The 17366-nt window shown below is 37.3% G+C and overlaps 1 protein-coding gene across 2 annotated transcripts; it reads right to left on the reverse strand.

The window, feature by feature from the left end:
* Positions 1 to 101: 101 nt before the first annotated feature.
* DHRS7 (dehydrogenase/reductase 7) lies at positions 102 to 16323 on the reverse strand. 2 transcript variants are annotated; one of them, XM_039864241.1, is made up of 8 exons: positions 16029 to 16319; positions 9606 to 9758; positions 7852 to 7958; positions 7143 to 7382; positions 4565 to 4687; positions 3144 to 3356; positions 1004 to 1063; positions 102 to 561 (listed from the first exon to the last, which is right to left on the reverse strand). In XM_039864241.1, exons 1-8 carry the CDS (start codon positions 16150 to 16152, stop codon positions 520 to 522), a joined length of 1062 nt encoding a protein of 353 aa, XP_039720175.1. In that variant the 5' UTR covers positions 16153 to 16319; the 3' UTR covers positions 102 to 519. The 2 variants fall into 2 exon arrangements, with proteins under 2 accessions (XP_039720175.1, XP_039720185.1); XM_039864251.1 differs by lacking the exon at positions 4565 to 4687 and having other exon boundaries at positions 16029 to 16323.
* Between the last annotated feature and the right edge of the window lie 1043 nt (positions 16324 to 17366).

The raw sequence follows: 17366 nt of genomic DNA on the forward strand, positions 1-17366 counted from the left end.
CATAATGTGATCAGGATTTTATTTTCATTCTCTAGCTGCTTATGAACTTTTTACAGTTACTTATAAGGAGGATGTACAATGAATATCACTTGAGACATGAATTTCTTCCACCTCTTATTTTATTTACAATTAAATCCATAGTAGCTTACTAGGTTAGTAGTACGCAATAACATTCTCTTTAGAAATGATGGACATTATTTGAAATGTAGTGATCAGATTTTTATTTTTCCATTTATTCAGTATGTGGAACAGTTCATTCAGTACAGCAATGTTAAAGTATAACTTTTTGGACTAAAAGCTAGAGTATGTTAAAATGTTCTTTTATCCAAGAATGAAGTATGTATTACTTACTATATCTATTACAAGATTCATCACAATCTTTATTTGTTATTTATTACATGTTGAAAGTTGTATTATTAAGAAATAAAATCACAAGTTAGTCTTAAGTGCATAAGAAGATGGCTATTTTTCATGTTTTCTATTTCTCTTTCCAGTGGCTTAAAAAATGTAAGTACTTCTTCAATCACGTTTTGTCTTCCAGATTCTAAAATCATCTGTATACTGTAAAAGTGACAGTAACACGAATCAGTCCCTCCTTGTATTTACCCCAATTTCTGACAATTCTGTTTTGAGGAGCTATATCATTATGATTCACTGTTGAGAATCCTTATAAAACTGTGGCAAATGCTTAAATTAGAATAAAAATCATAGCTAAAATTCTAGATCTACACAAAAATATCTAATGAGCTTAGCATTATTATCTCCACTATCATTGGTAAGAATCTACTCATATCATTTTGGAAATGCTGAAATCTCTATTATTAATGTTTTAGAACAGTATATCATACTGACACTGACTTGCCTTAATAATTACAAAGAATCGGAGTATTTAAATAGAAATATTTGATAGATAACTCGAAAATGATATGCAAACTTTTAGTATATTGCTTAAAATGTAAATCAGCAAGGCAACTCAATACCCCTAAGATTCAGTATTACTTACCAGAATTTGCACTAAGACAAAAATTATGACAAAACTCAATGCAGCTATTGTTCTCGATCCCTAAAAATAATAAAGATTTATCAAAACAAAGTTCCAGACATACAGTCCCTAACTTGAAAGACAGAAACATTCAAGTATTATCACTAAGTATATTTAGTTTAGGATAAATTACATTGGCATTCTCTTAACTTAGATACTTATAAACAAATTGCAATACGAAGATGAATATACACAACAGAAAATAATGGGGAGGAAAGCAAAGAGGATAGAAATGAGTAAAAAATGTGAAACAATTTTCAAAACTATGGTTTTTGTGTAAAGAATGAGATATTATCTCAGAAATGGTACTGCCAAATGAAAGGATGCCCATTTTATCATAAAAAATTGATAAAGCAGTAAGGCCTCATAATAAGCAATATTTTTTAAATGGTGGTAGGAAGAGAAAGGCCATAGTTTTTGGCAAATGTTAGATGTAATCAAATGCTAGATTACTGAGTAATGTTTCTATTTTACAGTTACATATTCTGTAAACAAAGCAAAATAACCTTCTTACGGACATTCCTGAAAGAACAACTGCTACAGTGGTACTGAAACTCTAGGCCCTGGTCCTTCTTTCACCTCCGAAACAATTATTTCTATAATGTATTGTCTCTCTGCCCTATTATTTAACTCTTTAATCTTTACTATCTATTAGCTAGATATCCTGCTACCATCAAAACAAAAGCATTAACAGCTAATCCTTTATAAGCATTATACCCGAAGGTATATTTAAGAGTTTTCCACATACTAACTCATTCTATCCCCACAACAATTCTATGACTAGGTGCTATTGTCATCATTAATCTTCATTTTGTAGATGAGGATATTGACTTACAGAGAAGTAACTGAGGTCATGGGAGGAGAATAGGGTAGAGCTGGAATTTCAACCCAGGTAGCCTGGCACCAGATACTATATCACCTCCCTAGAAGGTGGCCTTTCCCTCTTAACTCTTATCCATCACTGAGCACAATACCACTATTAAAACTCAGATGTAATCTTTGATGAAGCTGTACCTTTAGAACCATGCCACACTATCAAGCCCCAACATTACCAAAACACTTATAAGTGATTCGGCCCAAAGCAAACTGGTCCACAGTACAGGTTAGTAGAAAATGTGTAGCCCCACACCTTCGTGATTTTTCAAGCTCTGGACAGGTTAGTGCATCACAGAAGTTTTAATAACCTTTAAGTTTCTTTAAGCATTTTGGTTTTTGCTTTTGTCAGTAATTCATTTTTACTGTTCTGCAAAAAGATGGAGCAAATTAAAATGTCTAACAATTCCTGGATTGCTTAAATAGTGCTAGCTTAGATAATGATACGTATGGTATGATCCCATTTTATAATTCTCTTTAGATATCAATCCCTACTAACTTTTTTCTAAAAGCAGGTAGTAATCACTGAAAGAAATACTTCGATAAAACCATCCACAGAAATAACCTTTGCGTAATCATATATATAATATTTGGCTTAACTCATTACATTTCCTGTGCTGTTGACATATTAAATTCTTTCAGTGGTGACACTCTTCTCAGAAATAGTTCATAATATTCCTCACTTCTCTTTAATAATGAATGCTGAAAGAATGAGTGACCAGCATATTTTCTTAGACATGGACATAGGCACATCTCAGATGTGCCAAGTACTTCCAGAACAAGTCAAAGTAACCAGTACTATGCAGTGAAAGTGCATCTATTTTAAAAGCTCAGTAAATATTTTAACAGGTAAACACGGGGCTGAGGTTCACATCATTCTGGGGAGAAATGAGAGAGAAAGCCAGTTATCAAACTAAGGAGGTTACTACACCAGAGCTGACACTTGTAAGATGAGTAGGAGTCTGTGAGGAGAAAGAACATCTGGCACATATACTGGTCAAACAGTAGAAGAAAAAATGGCAATTGATTTGACTTTACCTTGTAGAAAACTTTCTCCAAGACCAGTAGTAAACCAACAGACATGCATGGAGGATAGAATCCTTTTTATATTTTGTATTTATATCATGAAGTTGGTGGAGGGTTAGTAAGGAAAGTTTTTAAGCACTAGAAAATTTCATACTTTCTTACAAGATCAGTATGTATTAAGAAATATATAAATTGTTCTTACCACACTATTATTAAAGTTCTCAATCCTCTTCCCTACTTTATTTATTACCCACGAGGACCAGGTTGGCATATATTGGCACAAATACAACATTAACAAAAAAGGCTGCTCCGCAATCCAAACCTCTTTCAAATCATTGGCCATGCTGATTAGTATCAGCCACACACAACGACTGGTCACCATCTGGCGATACTGGTCTCCATTATGACCTAAAATCTAAGAAATTTTTGACAATTAAGAGAATGCTGAGTATTTGTATAAGGTATTTCACAGAATTTTTAAGCTAGAAAGGACCCAGCAGTTATTTAGCTGAGTGAGTCCTTTAATGTGACTTCATGCCCCTTAGGAATCTCCAATAGATACTAATGGATGTCTGTCAGCTCTTTGTCATTTCAAAAAGCCTAACAAGAATCATGCACTTACCAGATAAGATTATGCACCCTAATTAAAAGATGAAGTTTCTTTGCTTTTAATTAGAATTGTATCATCTTAATGTACTTAACAAGTATATATCCCTTTAGTAATAAAAATTTTTTAACAAATTATTAACATATATATTTAACAAATGAAATTCTATAAAGCATAGAGTTCATGGGAGTCAAATGGAGATAAAAGATAAAAGTGATTTTTTGGTAGTAAAGAAACCTGGTACTGCTAACCTGGTTAACCTGCTACCATTCATAAATAAACTGAGGCCCAGAAAGATAGTAACTCATCTGTGTTTACACAGATCATTGTAATAACCAGGTCTACATCCCAAGCACCTTGATTCCTATAATCGGGTGCTTATCCTATTGTACCTTAAAGCCTCCACAGACAATGCGAAAATATAAATTATATCTGTGGCCATTTATATAGAAGCAGTAATACTTACATTTGTCTCAGTATAAATCTTCATGGAGAAGAAGGAAAATTTCATGGTCTTTAGAGGGATTTTGTATTATTAAGTGAGACTGGATTCTTCACAAGACATTTGCTATTCATTTGATAAATTATTACTTGTAATCTGAGCTGAGGGAATCACAGACCTGGGTGAGGCTAACCTAAAATCATCACAATTCAACAAGGCTTCTTCTAAGCTCTTTCACCGTAATTCCTCTTTAAAAGCCCAGTAAGATTTAATATACTAAAATTCAGCTACACAGAGAACTTTTCAGTATTGCTATAATTTGTGAATTGATAGGTTTTTAGATCACATCATACTGGATTACTTATAAGCAGGATCTTAGCAATTTCTTTAGCCTTGATTAAAACTGTCTGCCAAAGCACTATCAGTTAACCTTAACAATTTTCCAAATGTCATCAATTAAGTTTTGTAAATAAGTTTTAAGCAGTTCTAACATGAAAACCATAAGGCATAGTGATATAACACCAATATGTAACTACTAAACCACTCAATTTATACCCCAACTAAAAATTTTTACCGTTGTGACATCTTTAGTTAAGGAATTCTTCATAATATTTGATTGCACAGGTCCTGGGCAAATGTTAGAAACTACTATACCTGGGTATGTGGCAAGTTCAATTCTGAGGGAATTTAAAAAACCCTAGTAAGCAAAAAAAAAAAAAGAAAAGAAGAAAGGAAATTTTTTTAAAATACAGATAAGTATATTAGCATGAAATTACTTCAACATTTGATGAAGGACAATAGCACATTATAGAAGTATGTTCTGAAATACCTGAGTAAAGGACAGGAAATGTAATCGTGCAGGCTTATTAGGCATTTTTAACTGTAAGACTAGAGGCAATCTAGAACTGGCATTCATAGCTCTTTCCGGGTATGAATGATTCACCTCTTTGGTAGTGGTGGCTCATGCCATCAGTGATTTTTATGGTAAGTGCTAGATAGGTGAAAAACTACCCCCTGGAGATTCTGATACACCCTCCTTACACTAATCTAATCCCCATCTCCCCACTCCAAAAGGAGTACATGTTCTCCACTGAGCATCACTCAGGTTTGGTTTCCTTCTATCCCTCCAAGTGGTCTAAAGTACTGATATTGGGGCAAGAGAGAGTGAGAGGGGATTAGTACTCAACAGAAACTCTCACTGAGGAAGAATTCAACTTTTTCTATTTTATTAAAATTTTAACAATTAGTTTCAGCCAACATCCATCTTTTCTGGGTAGTAAGACTCCCTAGACTTAAAGATACTGGCCATTTCTAAACCAAATACAGAGTAAACATCTACTTCCCCTCTTCTCTTGTCCTAAATTAGGAAATGTTCCAAGACTATACTGGTATAAGCTAACTACTGAAAAGCCTAAACAGCTAATAGGGTACATTCATTTATGAACCAACAAAATTAAATAATTACCAGCCCTTAATGCTGATCCCTAACAAAAACAGCCTATGATGGTTCATGCTGTCAGACTAATACAGTGCCTGACTCAGGTGGATAGGGAAAAAAAAGCTCCCTAAATGAATGAACTCCCATAGCCTTAACCTTCTGCTTCCCCCTTTAGCAAGAGAGAGGACACTGTGAGAGCCAATCCATCACACAGTAAAACCTCTCCTTGTTTGAAATCACATTTAGTATAGCATGTGAACTTTTCAGAGACAAACAAGCTCACTCTATAGCTTGATGGGATTCAGAGAAGGAAATGTGTTCTTCCAAGAGCCTTCTGGTGCCAGTGTTCAGCTACTAGTATAACTAACTATTCTCAACCTGCCGCATTGTATCAGAGGATCAAATCCAGTAACAGTGTCTTGAAGAGCAGGCCATATTGTTTGACTGAAAGCATCTCGCATGTCTTATGAGATACTTGGTGCCAAACAGGTGGGGCAGCCACCTTCCCTTATCTAACAGCCTGAGACTTGCCCAACTGCTCTGCAGGAAGTGACTGATACCCTATTACAAAATGAAAGGAAATCATCAATGTAACATTCTATTTCATCACTCTCATCAAATATCTGCTTCTTACATCAGAAAGAAGAACCAAAGCTTCGAATTTTATAAAACTAATGATCATTCGGCTATTGCATCTCATCATTCCAACACTGAAACATTCTATATTAACTGACTTTCAGCAGCATTAATTACAAATTATGTATCTCCTTTAATCATTTGCCTACTCTTAGCCTTATGATTTAATTTGTTCCATGTTATAGTTTAATAATATTTCTTCATATCTACTCTTAGCCAACATTAAAAATGCACTTGTTTCTAATATTCACATCTCATAAGTTAAGCAACTCAAATCAAGCTTTTCTCCTAGCCTCTGCCTTGACTAGATTTTCTTCTTCCAATAAATCCAAGGTAAATAGAGTCAAAGCTAGCCCCAGTAAGAATATGAAGCCCAGGGCTAATCATCCAGTGGGCAGTTTCTATTTCTGACATGCTTTTATGTTTAGACTAGGTAAAATAAACCCCACCTACAAAGGGGGAAAGAACAAGAAGTCACAGAAATGGGGAGAAAACTACACCCTAAAGTGTGTGTAGAAGAAATGAGAAGTAGACCCCAAATTTGCCATGAAGACATGGTAGAACTGAGAAGGCGAAGGGTGATATGTTGACTAGACCAGTGGCCTAACCTTTTGGACACCAGGGACCAGTGCTCCTATGAGAATCTAATGCCTGATGACCTGAGTTGGAGCTGAAGCAGTGATGCTAGTACTTGGGAGTGGCTGCAAATACAGATAAAGCTTTGCTCACTCTCCCACTGCTCACCTCCTGCTGTGTAGCCCAGTTCCTAACAGGCCACAGACAAGTACTAGTCAATGGCCCAGGGGTTGGAGACCCCTGGACTCGACTATATTTCTTGAGAGCAAGGACCATATCTTATCATCTTTTGTAGTGCATGGTACAGTGTAGGTGCTCAATACATGTTTGTTGAATTAGGAAGAGGTATGTGAGGCTGAAGTCTTTGAGCATCTTCTGGAATGTCTTCTACCAAAGATCTCCTTGGGTCTCTGACCAGTTCCAATGACTTCCTGCAGTAATGACCATATCCCCCATAAACACTTAAGTCAGTTCTATCAAAGTTGAGTTTGAGCAGCCTTACCCGAAGAGCATGTTTGCTGGCACAATATGCACTAGAAACGGGCATAGAGACGTGTCCCAGGATGCTAGTCACAGTAATAATCTTTCCTTGCTTCCTCTTGACCATGTGAGGCAGAACACACTTTGTCAAGGATATCGTCCCTAAGTAGTTAAGCTCTATTAGCTCTCTGTAGATATCCATGCTGGTTTCCAAACACCAAGAACAATGGCTTCTTCCACTATTGTTGACCAGAATGTCGATCTAGTAAAAAAATATTAGAAAAGGAGCATTTTGGGGTGACCCGTAAATGGACTGAGGGAATACCTAGGGATGGTTGCTTATATTGTTAACTTGAAGAACCACTAGAACAGAATGGCGTATTTCCAGAAGTCAGCAATTAAAAGATAAAATAAAAATCAATTTGCCTATAGACTTAAATTCCTATTTTAAGTGACTTTTTATGGAAAGTAATATATCATAAAAATAAAAGGCACAGTGAATTTTTAGCTCCTTTTGTCCTACATGCAGGAGTTAGTACTTGATAAGGTATGAAAAGTACTAATTACACAAAGCCAAAAACTCAGATTTGGAGGCCCAACTTATGGGCCTTGATCCCTTGATCTCACTGCCTGGATCCATTTGCCTAAAGCCCTTTGAATGATAGCACTACAGACGGGACTCTCTTTTGCAGCTACTTAAAAGCAAGACATCAATTCAAAATGCTACTTACTTTACCAAACTCCTTAACAACTGCTTTGGTAGCAGCTTCATGGGAACTCGTGTCCTTCAGGTCAAGAGGCAAAACAAGTATATCTTTTCCTTTTAAATTGCCATTCTCTAAATAAAGACATTTAAAAATTATTGTGGAAATCATTGCTACTCGCATTAACACCCACCCTACAACCAGACTTGGCAACAAACTCATTTCTACAGGGTGGCCCTGTAGAAGAATTTCTTTCAGTGACCAAGAAGAGGGCTGATGGTAATATGGCAAGATCCTATTGGACAAAATGCTGGCTGGGTACACAGGAAGTAAAATGGCTCTCTTCACTTTGTATATAAATAGTATAACATTGGAATAGATTCTAGAAGAAGTCAAGATTATAATACATGCTTTAAAAAGCAAAAAATTTAGATCATTTTCCTTAGAAGTACAAGGCACATTTGTTTTATGATAGGTTCGCAAAGTTTAGCTGCCCTTTTACACACATTAAAAAATAAAGACTACTTATGCTTAAAATCAGTAAGAAGCTCAGAGTCCTCCAGTGACTCAACACATAGAAATTTCCTTCTGGAGGATAAGGATTCCAGGAGGCAAACAAGGAAAAGGATATAATCCTGAAATTCCCAACCAAACGAGCTATACTATACTGTTCCTTTCTATTTCTGTTCCTTAAAAAAAAAAAAAATGAAACTAATTTTCTTGGCCTCTAACCTTGAAATACACGTAATGCCAATAAGAAAAACAAGCAAGTAGAGAAAATACAAGAGGTATAAAGGCTTCTTGGGCAAAGGAGTAAAATTTAGAAACATTTAACTGTCTTAAAAGAAATAGAAAACTTTGCACCAGTGATCTGACAGATAAAAGGAAAACAGCCTCATTCCATCTAAGAAATGCTAATATGCTTCATCTCTGCCAGTGTAGGACCTGCAAGTCTCAACAGTAGAGGAGCAACTACCACAAGCAGTGGCCCAGGGCAGAAATGCCAGAGGCTTTTGAAAGCAATATTATGAAAGAGGCATTGTGGCTCTGGTAACTAACTCTCATTTCCAAGTAGTTAGTTCCATCAGCACTCTGAAAGAAAAAATTGTAAAGAATAACAGGCAGATGACCAAAAAAATGGTCTGCTGGAAAATTCAAAATTACCTCATTTTAGATACTAAATGTCCCATGAAAAATAATAACTATTACTTGATGCTGCTTGTAAATATGAACATTACAATAAAACCCAAATAAACAAAAATTCATTGTTGCCCTATATATGAACATGAAAAATCTCAAATTGTATTTTTTAAATTTAATTCCTTTCCTGTTCTTTTATCCTTTTTAACAAAAATCTTATACCATCTCATATGACTTTAATATCTGACATTTTAGCAAAATGAGTCACGACCCTTTCTAATTTAACTTTTCTGGTTACATACATGGATGTCATACATAAGAACCAAATTATTCTTTCTCTAAGATAAAAATATAAGGCATTTGGTTACTAAAAATCCACCGACATTTGAGAGAATTGGTGGTCACTCCCTAATGCCAAGAATCAGTGCAGGAAAAAAAAAAAGTAGAAAGGTAGCAGAAAGAGAGAAGAAAAAGGCAGGAGCGGCTAATTAAGAGAATGACAAAAGTACTTGGAGCATTTGGAACCAGATGATACCGCTCAGGAAAACCCCACTTGTACCTCTGAAATTCCCACAGCTGAATTTGAGTTTGGATTCCGATTTACTTCTAGGAAGCATTGCTGTTGTTTTAGATTTACTTACCAAGGCATTTTCTTTTCACCCTTTCCAGCTCATGTACTCTTCTCGCTGACAGCACAAGAGAAACATCTAGTTTAGACAGCTGGTAAGCCAGCTCCTCACCAATCCCACTTGATGCGCCAGTCACCCAGATCACCTTGTTGGTCAGCTCCTGTTCTATTGAGAAAAGAGTGAGGATTGAGGAGAGAAAACAAACTATGAATTACACCCATAATCAAAGGTCAGCAAGAAAAAAAAAGTGTTTTAAACAATACCTCTAAATACGAAGATAGAATGTGTAGAGCTTAAAATTTTTAATATCCTATGTTATTGGCCTTGATTGTGGTGATTTCACAGGTGTATACTTACCCACAAACTCATCAAGTTGTATGCATTAACTACAGTTTTTTATGTGATAATCATATCTCAATAAAGCAATTTTTTAAAGTTTTTTAAATTAAATATCCTAAGAAAACAACTCCTACCCAATAAAAAAAGAAAGCATGAATACAAATCATACTAGTAACAGTTATCACGCTATTTTGTGTATTCCAGACTCTTGGATGATTTTTCCAGACTTTACTTCAAGGTAAGCCTTATAACTCCACCGTCTCACTTCAAAGCTCTACTTACCTCTGTATTTGATCGAGAAAAATAAGGCTAAGTAAATAGAAAGTCTGTGTAGACCTTCCTTTCTCACTTTCCTTTTCCATAAAATGAGGGACTCATAAGATGATCACTTAAGTTCCCGTCCAGTTTTCAATTCTATTATTCTAATTTCCTACAATGGAGGTATTGATGATGAATCTGAATATGCTAATTTCTACTCTATGGTATGGTGGAACCATCCTGGAGATTTAAAGTCATGTTTTCCCCATATGTCAATCATATCCAGTGCCTATCAAGTAAAGGTCATTTTGTAAAAGTATTTTCCAAATGCCTGTGCTTTCACCTTAGAAGAACCCAGTAATTCACCCAAAATAAAACGCATATGACATTGAGATAAAATGCTGTACTCTGCTTGCCCAATTATGTTTTTAAATACTGTAAAAACATTATAGTAATAAAGCCATGACAAGAGTTTATTTGCCTTTGGTCCAATGAAAAACTCATTAGCACTACAGGAGATAACAGCCACTCTCTCTGAATTCATAGAGCCACTGTGGTGCAATGTTCTTGTGTGCTGTATTTATTAAAATATGTTATCAAAAATAACACATAAGGTATCACTTAACACACACACTTCTGGTTTTCGATCAGAAAAATTAAAAATCAGGACACTAGTTTACTGCTTTAGTCAAGCAATTCTAAGACCTCTATCAGGTTGACAGTATAAGCTCTAGAGACTGCCAGGGTTCAAACCCCAGCTCCATCACACACAGCAGTGAAATGCTCCTGTGTGAGAATTTGGTGCCTTAATTTTCCACAACTGGAAAATGGGATTAATTATAAAACCTTCTCCGTAGAACTGTTGAGAAAATGAGTTAAAACATGTAAAGTTCTCAGAGCAGTGTCTGACACATATTCAGTGCTTAATAAAATGTCAACTCTAACAGCTGCTAAATTGTTTAACAAATGGACTTTTCAGCAGCAAAACATAGAATAACTCAATAACTTGTCTGTTCCAATATCTCTAGCCAGGGGCCATGGGGTTACTAACTATAATGGCTTAACATTTTTTCATGACTTCCTATGTGTTTACACATATTACTTTATTAAAACTCTCACAAAAACCTTGTGAAATAAAAATTATCTCATTTTATAAAAAAAAAAGGAAAGTTAGCTTTACATACATTAATTGTTAGCTTTACATACATTAATTTATCCCACTAGACTGTAAACTCCCTTAAGGCTGGGACCCTGGTGTCCTCAGTGCCTACCACACTGGAACATAGACAGGACTTCATAAACAACTGTTGAATAAACAACCAAGAACACTAGCAGAGCTGGGATATGAGTCCAGGTATATCTAGCTCCAAAGCCCATACTCTGACCACTGGCCTGTGGTGCCCATATTTTAATATGATCAATATTTTTAGACCCAAATGTTCCTTAGCCATTCAGGAAAATGGAATTTGTCCCCAGAAAAGAGGTTTCATATAAATATCTGAACTAAAGATAGAAACATCCCAAATATTACGTCTAGGACACAATGCTTTCCTATCATATGATATGGTATCATCATGGAAAGGCACAATTGAGCCACATTCCTGAAGGACTTCCTCAGGAATAGCAGAATGTATATTCAGATAGTCATTTATTCATTCATCAACTATTCATTGCTCCAAAGTTCTGCAATACTCAGACTCTAAGGTAAATATAGTTTGTTTGGAACTATTTACTAACTAGCATAGAACTAACATTTCATTTTTACCCAGATATGCAAATATTATTTAAATCCAATGATGAAAATCCCTAGGCTCATGTTCACCTTAGTACACCTGTAGTTCTGGCATCTTTCTTCCCACCCTGAAGAAAAAAACTTTTTTATTTAGCACCAACTTTTGTTTACCAATTCCACAGAATCTGACACACACCCAATGGCCTTTGCTTAAGAGACTCTGAAAACAGATTCTCAGAGTTGGAAAGAAACATAGTTCAACCCCCAACCCAGTTTGAGAATTCTCTCCTCAGGCTGTTGACTAGTCTCTTCTTAATTCCCTCACAGACTGAGGAAGCTAGTTACTTCTGCGACACTCACTCCTTTTTTGGACCCATCTAAGCATTCAAGGGGGTCAAGTATTCTTTCTTATAGTGATGTAAGACACCTTTAACTTCTACTGACTAGCCGCAGTTCTGCTTTGTGGCTTCGGAAAGAATAAATCGAGCCTGTCTTGCACATGACAATCCCTTATGTCTTTGGAGAGAGCTGTTATGTCCTCCCTAAGTCCTCTTCTCTCTTGCTTCTTTAAATAAACACCTCCACTTTCTGCTACCTTCACTCAGATTGAGGTAAGAGTTACACTAGGGGCCCTCCCAGGACAGCCAAAATGAAAAATAGCCTAGACTTAACCGTGGGACCTGACACAACAGCAAGGCAACGACAGGGAAATTCCTCAACATAGGCATGTGCAGGACAGCTAGTGTGACCTAGAATTCACCTCTGCTTCATTATACGAACATCATCATAACTTTACATTGCTGTTTTAACCCCTTATGGGCAAACCAAGTGCATAATGCACTTTTCTGAGTATACAGATGCTCAGAAAAGTTATACAAAACACCTATCTGTCAAGGCTTGTAGAGGAAGGGCAAACCAAAGCCTTGCAGGCAAAATAAAAGATCCCAAAGCACTTGGCAGCCTGCTCTCTCTTCTGAAAATGTACTTCAACGTTGACCACTTTTGGCAGCCTACTCTCCCAGATAAGAAGTGTATTTCATTTTCAGTAAAGCTAGCTTGCATCAGGTTTCCTCACACTTCTACACACAACCCTCTGCACAAACTCTAGTTCGCCAATGTCTCTATCGAAGAGAGCTAACCAGAGCAGGACACAGGATTCTCATGGGGTCTAGACAATTCAGAGCAGGGTCAGCTGACTAAATTCCTCCTCTTGCCCCCCAGAAGACAGGCTCTGTGAGGACCTAGACAGTGGCTGGATCAGTCACTGCTATGTCCCCAGTGCAGAGCACAGAAGGTAACACATACAAGCAGGTGACCAAAGACATCTGTTGCTGTTGTTGTTTGCAGTTTGCTGCTTCAGATACTAAACATCTCGTAGGCTTGCCTAATTTTTTCTGGCAGTCACTTCACAGTTGACTCCTATTGAGGTTCCTGTCAACTAAAACCTGCGTTTTCCTCACATAAACTGCTGTTGAGACTTCCTACCCTGGACTTGTGCCAAGACCTCTTGTCTAGATCAAAGTGCATTATCTAAAATTAGTCAACCTTAAATGTTATCATGTGAGATATATGTTTTGAAATGCAGAGAATTTCTCTAGAAGGATACATAAAAAGTGGGAAATGGTGGTTACCTCCAGAGAGGCGTACTGTGGCTGCATGACAGAGGTGGGAAAGAACTTGAGTTTTCACTGTATGTCCTTTTGTATTTTTAATTTTCTATTATGTGAGTATATTGTCTATTTTTAAAAGTAACAAAAAGTAACAAACCTATTGAGAAGATGAGGAGGATAAATTATTTTTCACCTTGATAGAGTTTGCCCATCTTTCTAGTCTGAGCTGCTTGGAGAATCTGAGTCTATCTCCATGTTCATTTAACTTTTATTCATCACCACCCCCACCCCCCAGGAGTCCTTTTAGTCATTTTATTCCCTAATAACTCTTCCATGAAATTTTAATTCCATAGATATACTGTATATCTATGTACTGTACATATATCTGTGCTTTCTACATAAGGAGTTCTATAAAGTTTACTCTTCAGTCGATGCAGGTTTAAGAATGGCTAAATTTAAAAATTAAGTTAAAAACTATTAACATTCAACTGAATTTTATGACTGTATTTGCTGAATAACTTTTAATGTAATGTATTTATTTAGATAAATGGTAATGTAATCAAAAATATGCAAATTAGCAGATTATATGACTACATAATAGTAGCAATCTGTTAAAAATCCTTCAAAAACTTTTGTTTTTCCAGTAAAATGAAAAGATTGAAAAAAATTAAATAAACTTCTTAAAATTTGTTTAGTCACCTTAACTTTTACCTTTTGCTCGATACGTGAAAATAACTTTTAATTTAGCTGCTAAATATTGTCAAAGTTTTTCCTTTTCAGCTCCTGACATAATTAATGGGTTGAATAATTTTTGTAGAATTAAATAAAAAAATGTAAACTATTCTTATATAATTCTCAAAGTCCAAGTTAATACAAAAGCACTGAAGATCAAACACCAACATCCACATGGCAACCAGTAGGCACAGTGCATTCCATCTGCTGAGATGCAGCTAATGATTAAGTGAAAGTCAGCCAACCATACTACTTTGCCAGAGCACTGACCTTGGGTATGTGTAGTATATTTTCTATGAACTCAATAACATCAATATTGCACATATTATTTCCTTACCCCCCCAAAAAAAAATCCATGAGAGAAATGAAATACTGAGGAAAAAGATTTTGAGGGTAGGGTTGAGCTGTACATTTCTTTTTTGGTCCCCAAGAACCAATTTTCACCCCCATGGAAGCTATAGGGCTCCCCTTCCCTCCTGGCCCCATTTTTAAGCATACTATCACTTCCAAGCAAACCCTCTCACGTGATGAGTATTTTCATATAGGAAACTTAGTCCAAGGAAATCTCACTTCCCCCAGCCATAATGAATTCAAAACCTAGCTTTGGGAAGCTCTTTAAATTTCTCTGAAAATTAATTTTGTTACCTGGAAGATAATAAAGCCTACCTCGATTAATAAAGCCTACCTCGTAAGAGTTATTGTAAAGGATAAAGGTTCATGTTTAAAAGGTCAAGCACAATGCTTAGCACATAGAGTGTGTTCTGTAAATGAACATCTAGTATTAAGCAGGGCACAGATACAAGTAGGACAGGAGCAATGCTACTCAGTGTACCAATAGTGAACTTGCTCCAAGCAAATGCCCACCCATTTCTTTCTAGGGTTATACTTTGTGTTCCAATGAGTGAGTGGATGGATAACTCCAGATCACTTTGAGAAAGAAAGGGTGTTTTAACTGCTCTAACTAAAAATCAGTAACCAAAAGAGAATAAAGAGCCTTTCAGATTCCTGGGCTCATTCCATGGGGATAATTAACAACCAACAGTTTCAACATGAGAAATAAATGATTACAGAAAGCAGTGCCTGTTCCTTTTGCATCCTGATTGAAAGTGTGCCCTGAAGAATAAATGTTTCCAAACTCTATTCTCAGACCCCCTGATGCCAGGGGGCACGACTCAACCTTATCTGTACATCCTTTCCACCTGATATAAAACCGTCCATCACTGAAATGTATGTACTTCTCGCTTACCCCTCTACTTACATAAGCAGCCCTCACTTTTCCAAGTTACAGCACCATTTCAAGGCTTCTTGGAGCTCTGCTCTCGGGCATAATCTCTGGCCCAAATCAAAACTCTTTTCCTAAATTTACAGAGGTTCAGGTCTTCTTTTCGTTGACAACCTCAAATTTTGCTATTGCAAAACTCCAGGAGAGTGAGAAGTGAAGGATAAACAACTTCTGGGGGGCAGAAAAACGGAGCTCCAGTCCTCAGAAGCAGGCTCCCTTACAAATCGGGGAGACGCGCCGCTTCTGAAAGTACCATCTTCCGACACTGCATCAGAATCTCTCGGACCCCGGTAAAAATTCAGGGTCCTGGGGGCGCCCCGCCAATTCCAATGCTGTCTTACTCTGGCAACCAGCTCCCTGACCCGCAGCCCCTGAAAAAAGGCTCAGCCTTGCCGCGTGGAAGCTCCACGCCACCCAGAGAGATGCAGAGGCAGCAGAGACTCGGCTGCACGGAGCCCGAGTGTGCGTCTAAAAGTCCTCACCTGGGCGTCGCCCCTGCCACTCGGCCCACAGCAGGGTTAGGTCGCCATCGGCTCGCAAGAAGTACAGCAGCTGCACCACAAATGCGAGCAGCGCCACCAGCGCCAGCAGCAATTCCCAGCTCATCGCGGCCGCGCGCGTCCAGCTCCGCCGCGAGAAAACCAACTGCGCCGCAGTGCTCAGCGATCAACGCGGCTGCATCCCACCCTGCGCGATTGCGAGCAGCGCCGCCAGGCTCCTCCCAGACCTGTACAGTAGGAGGGTAGCTTCTCCCCGGCTCCGCGTGTGGTCGTGGGAGTGTGCCAGCACATCGCGCCGAGAGCACCTGGCCCGAGAATTGCTACACAAGTCCCCCCTACAAGTGCGCCTAATAAATAGTTACAGCAGGAACAGAAGGCATGGATTACTTAATTACTAGTTGATACTCCTGTTGGTACATTAGGCACAGGATTCGTAATAGCAAGAATGATTCTTTAACAGTTGTTATGAGGGCAAATAGTTTTCGAAACTCTGATTGTGTCAGCAGGAAGAGCACAAATACTTCAACCTATGGACGAGGCCTCCTCCTCATCTTTCTTTTTTAGCAAGGTGAATTTAACAAACCATCAAATTGTTTTTTCACCTCACCCAACCGAATTAACCCAGTCTCTGAGTTGAAGTGGCCCCCTGTCAACTTAAATTGGGAAATCACATTGCAAATGACCCTTGCCCTGTTTCTCAAAGAGAAAGTGCAGCTTTGGCCAAGCCCGCCCCAGACCAGTGGCGCTAGGAGCATGGATTGGGGACCTGAGGCAATCCAACTGAAGTCTGTAGCTGAACCTTCCTCAGAGACTCTGAGTATATTATTTCCTTATCTGTACCCACAAAGGATATATAGGAAGATATAAATGAGAAAACGCCTGTGTTGAGAACAGTGGCCTTGTACACAGTAATTATATTCATCCTTTTGTAATTATTACTATTAATTATCATTATTAATTATTTATTATTTCCATTATTATCATTTCTTAAATCCAACCTGAAAGGCAGGGACTTTGTTTATAAACTGCTATATTTTGCACTTAAACACTTCCTCTTGCACATGAAAACAATAAGAATGTTCAAATTGGGATGACTCAAAAGTTGTTGTGATACGGGTTTATAGCTCATAGGAAGCTGTGAGCTAGCTAAACTTTTATCTTGACTGTTTACCTCAATTACAACTTGCAATAATATTGCTCTAGAGTTGCCTTCATGGATTGTCACTTTTGTAATAGGCGTTTTATTTTCTTTAGGATAAATGACTTCTAAAATAAAGTGATTAAAAATATCACACTGAATCTCACTGCAGTGAACAAACT

Source organism: Pteropus medius, unplaced genomic scaffold (assembly GCF_902729225.1).
Source record: "Pteropus medius unplaced genomic scaffold, Ma_sr-lr_union100, whole genome shotgun sequence".
In the NCBI taxonomy this organism is placed as follows: Eukaryota; Metazoa; Chordata; class Mammalia; order Chiroptera; family Pteropodidae; genus Pteropus; species Pteropus medius.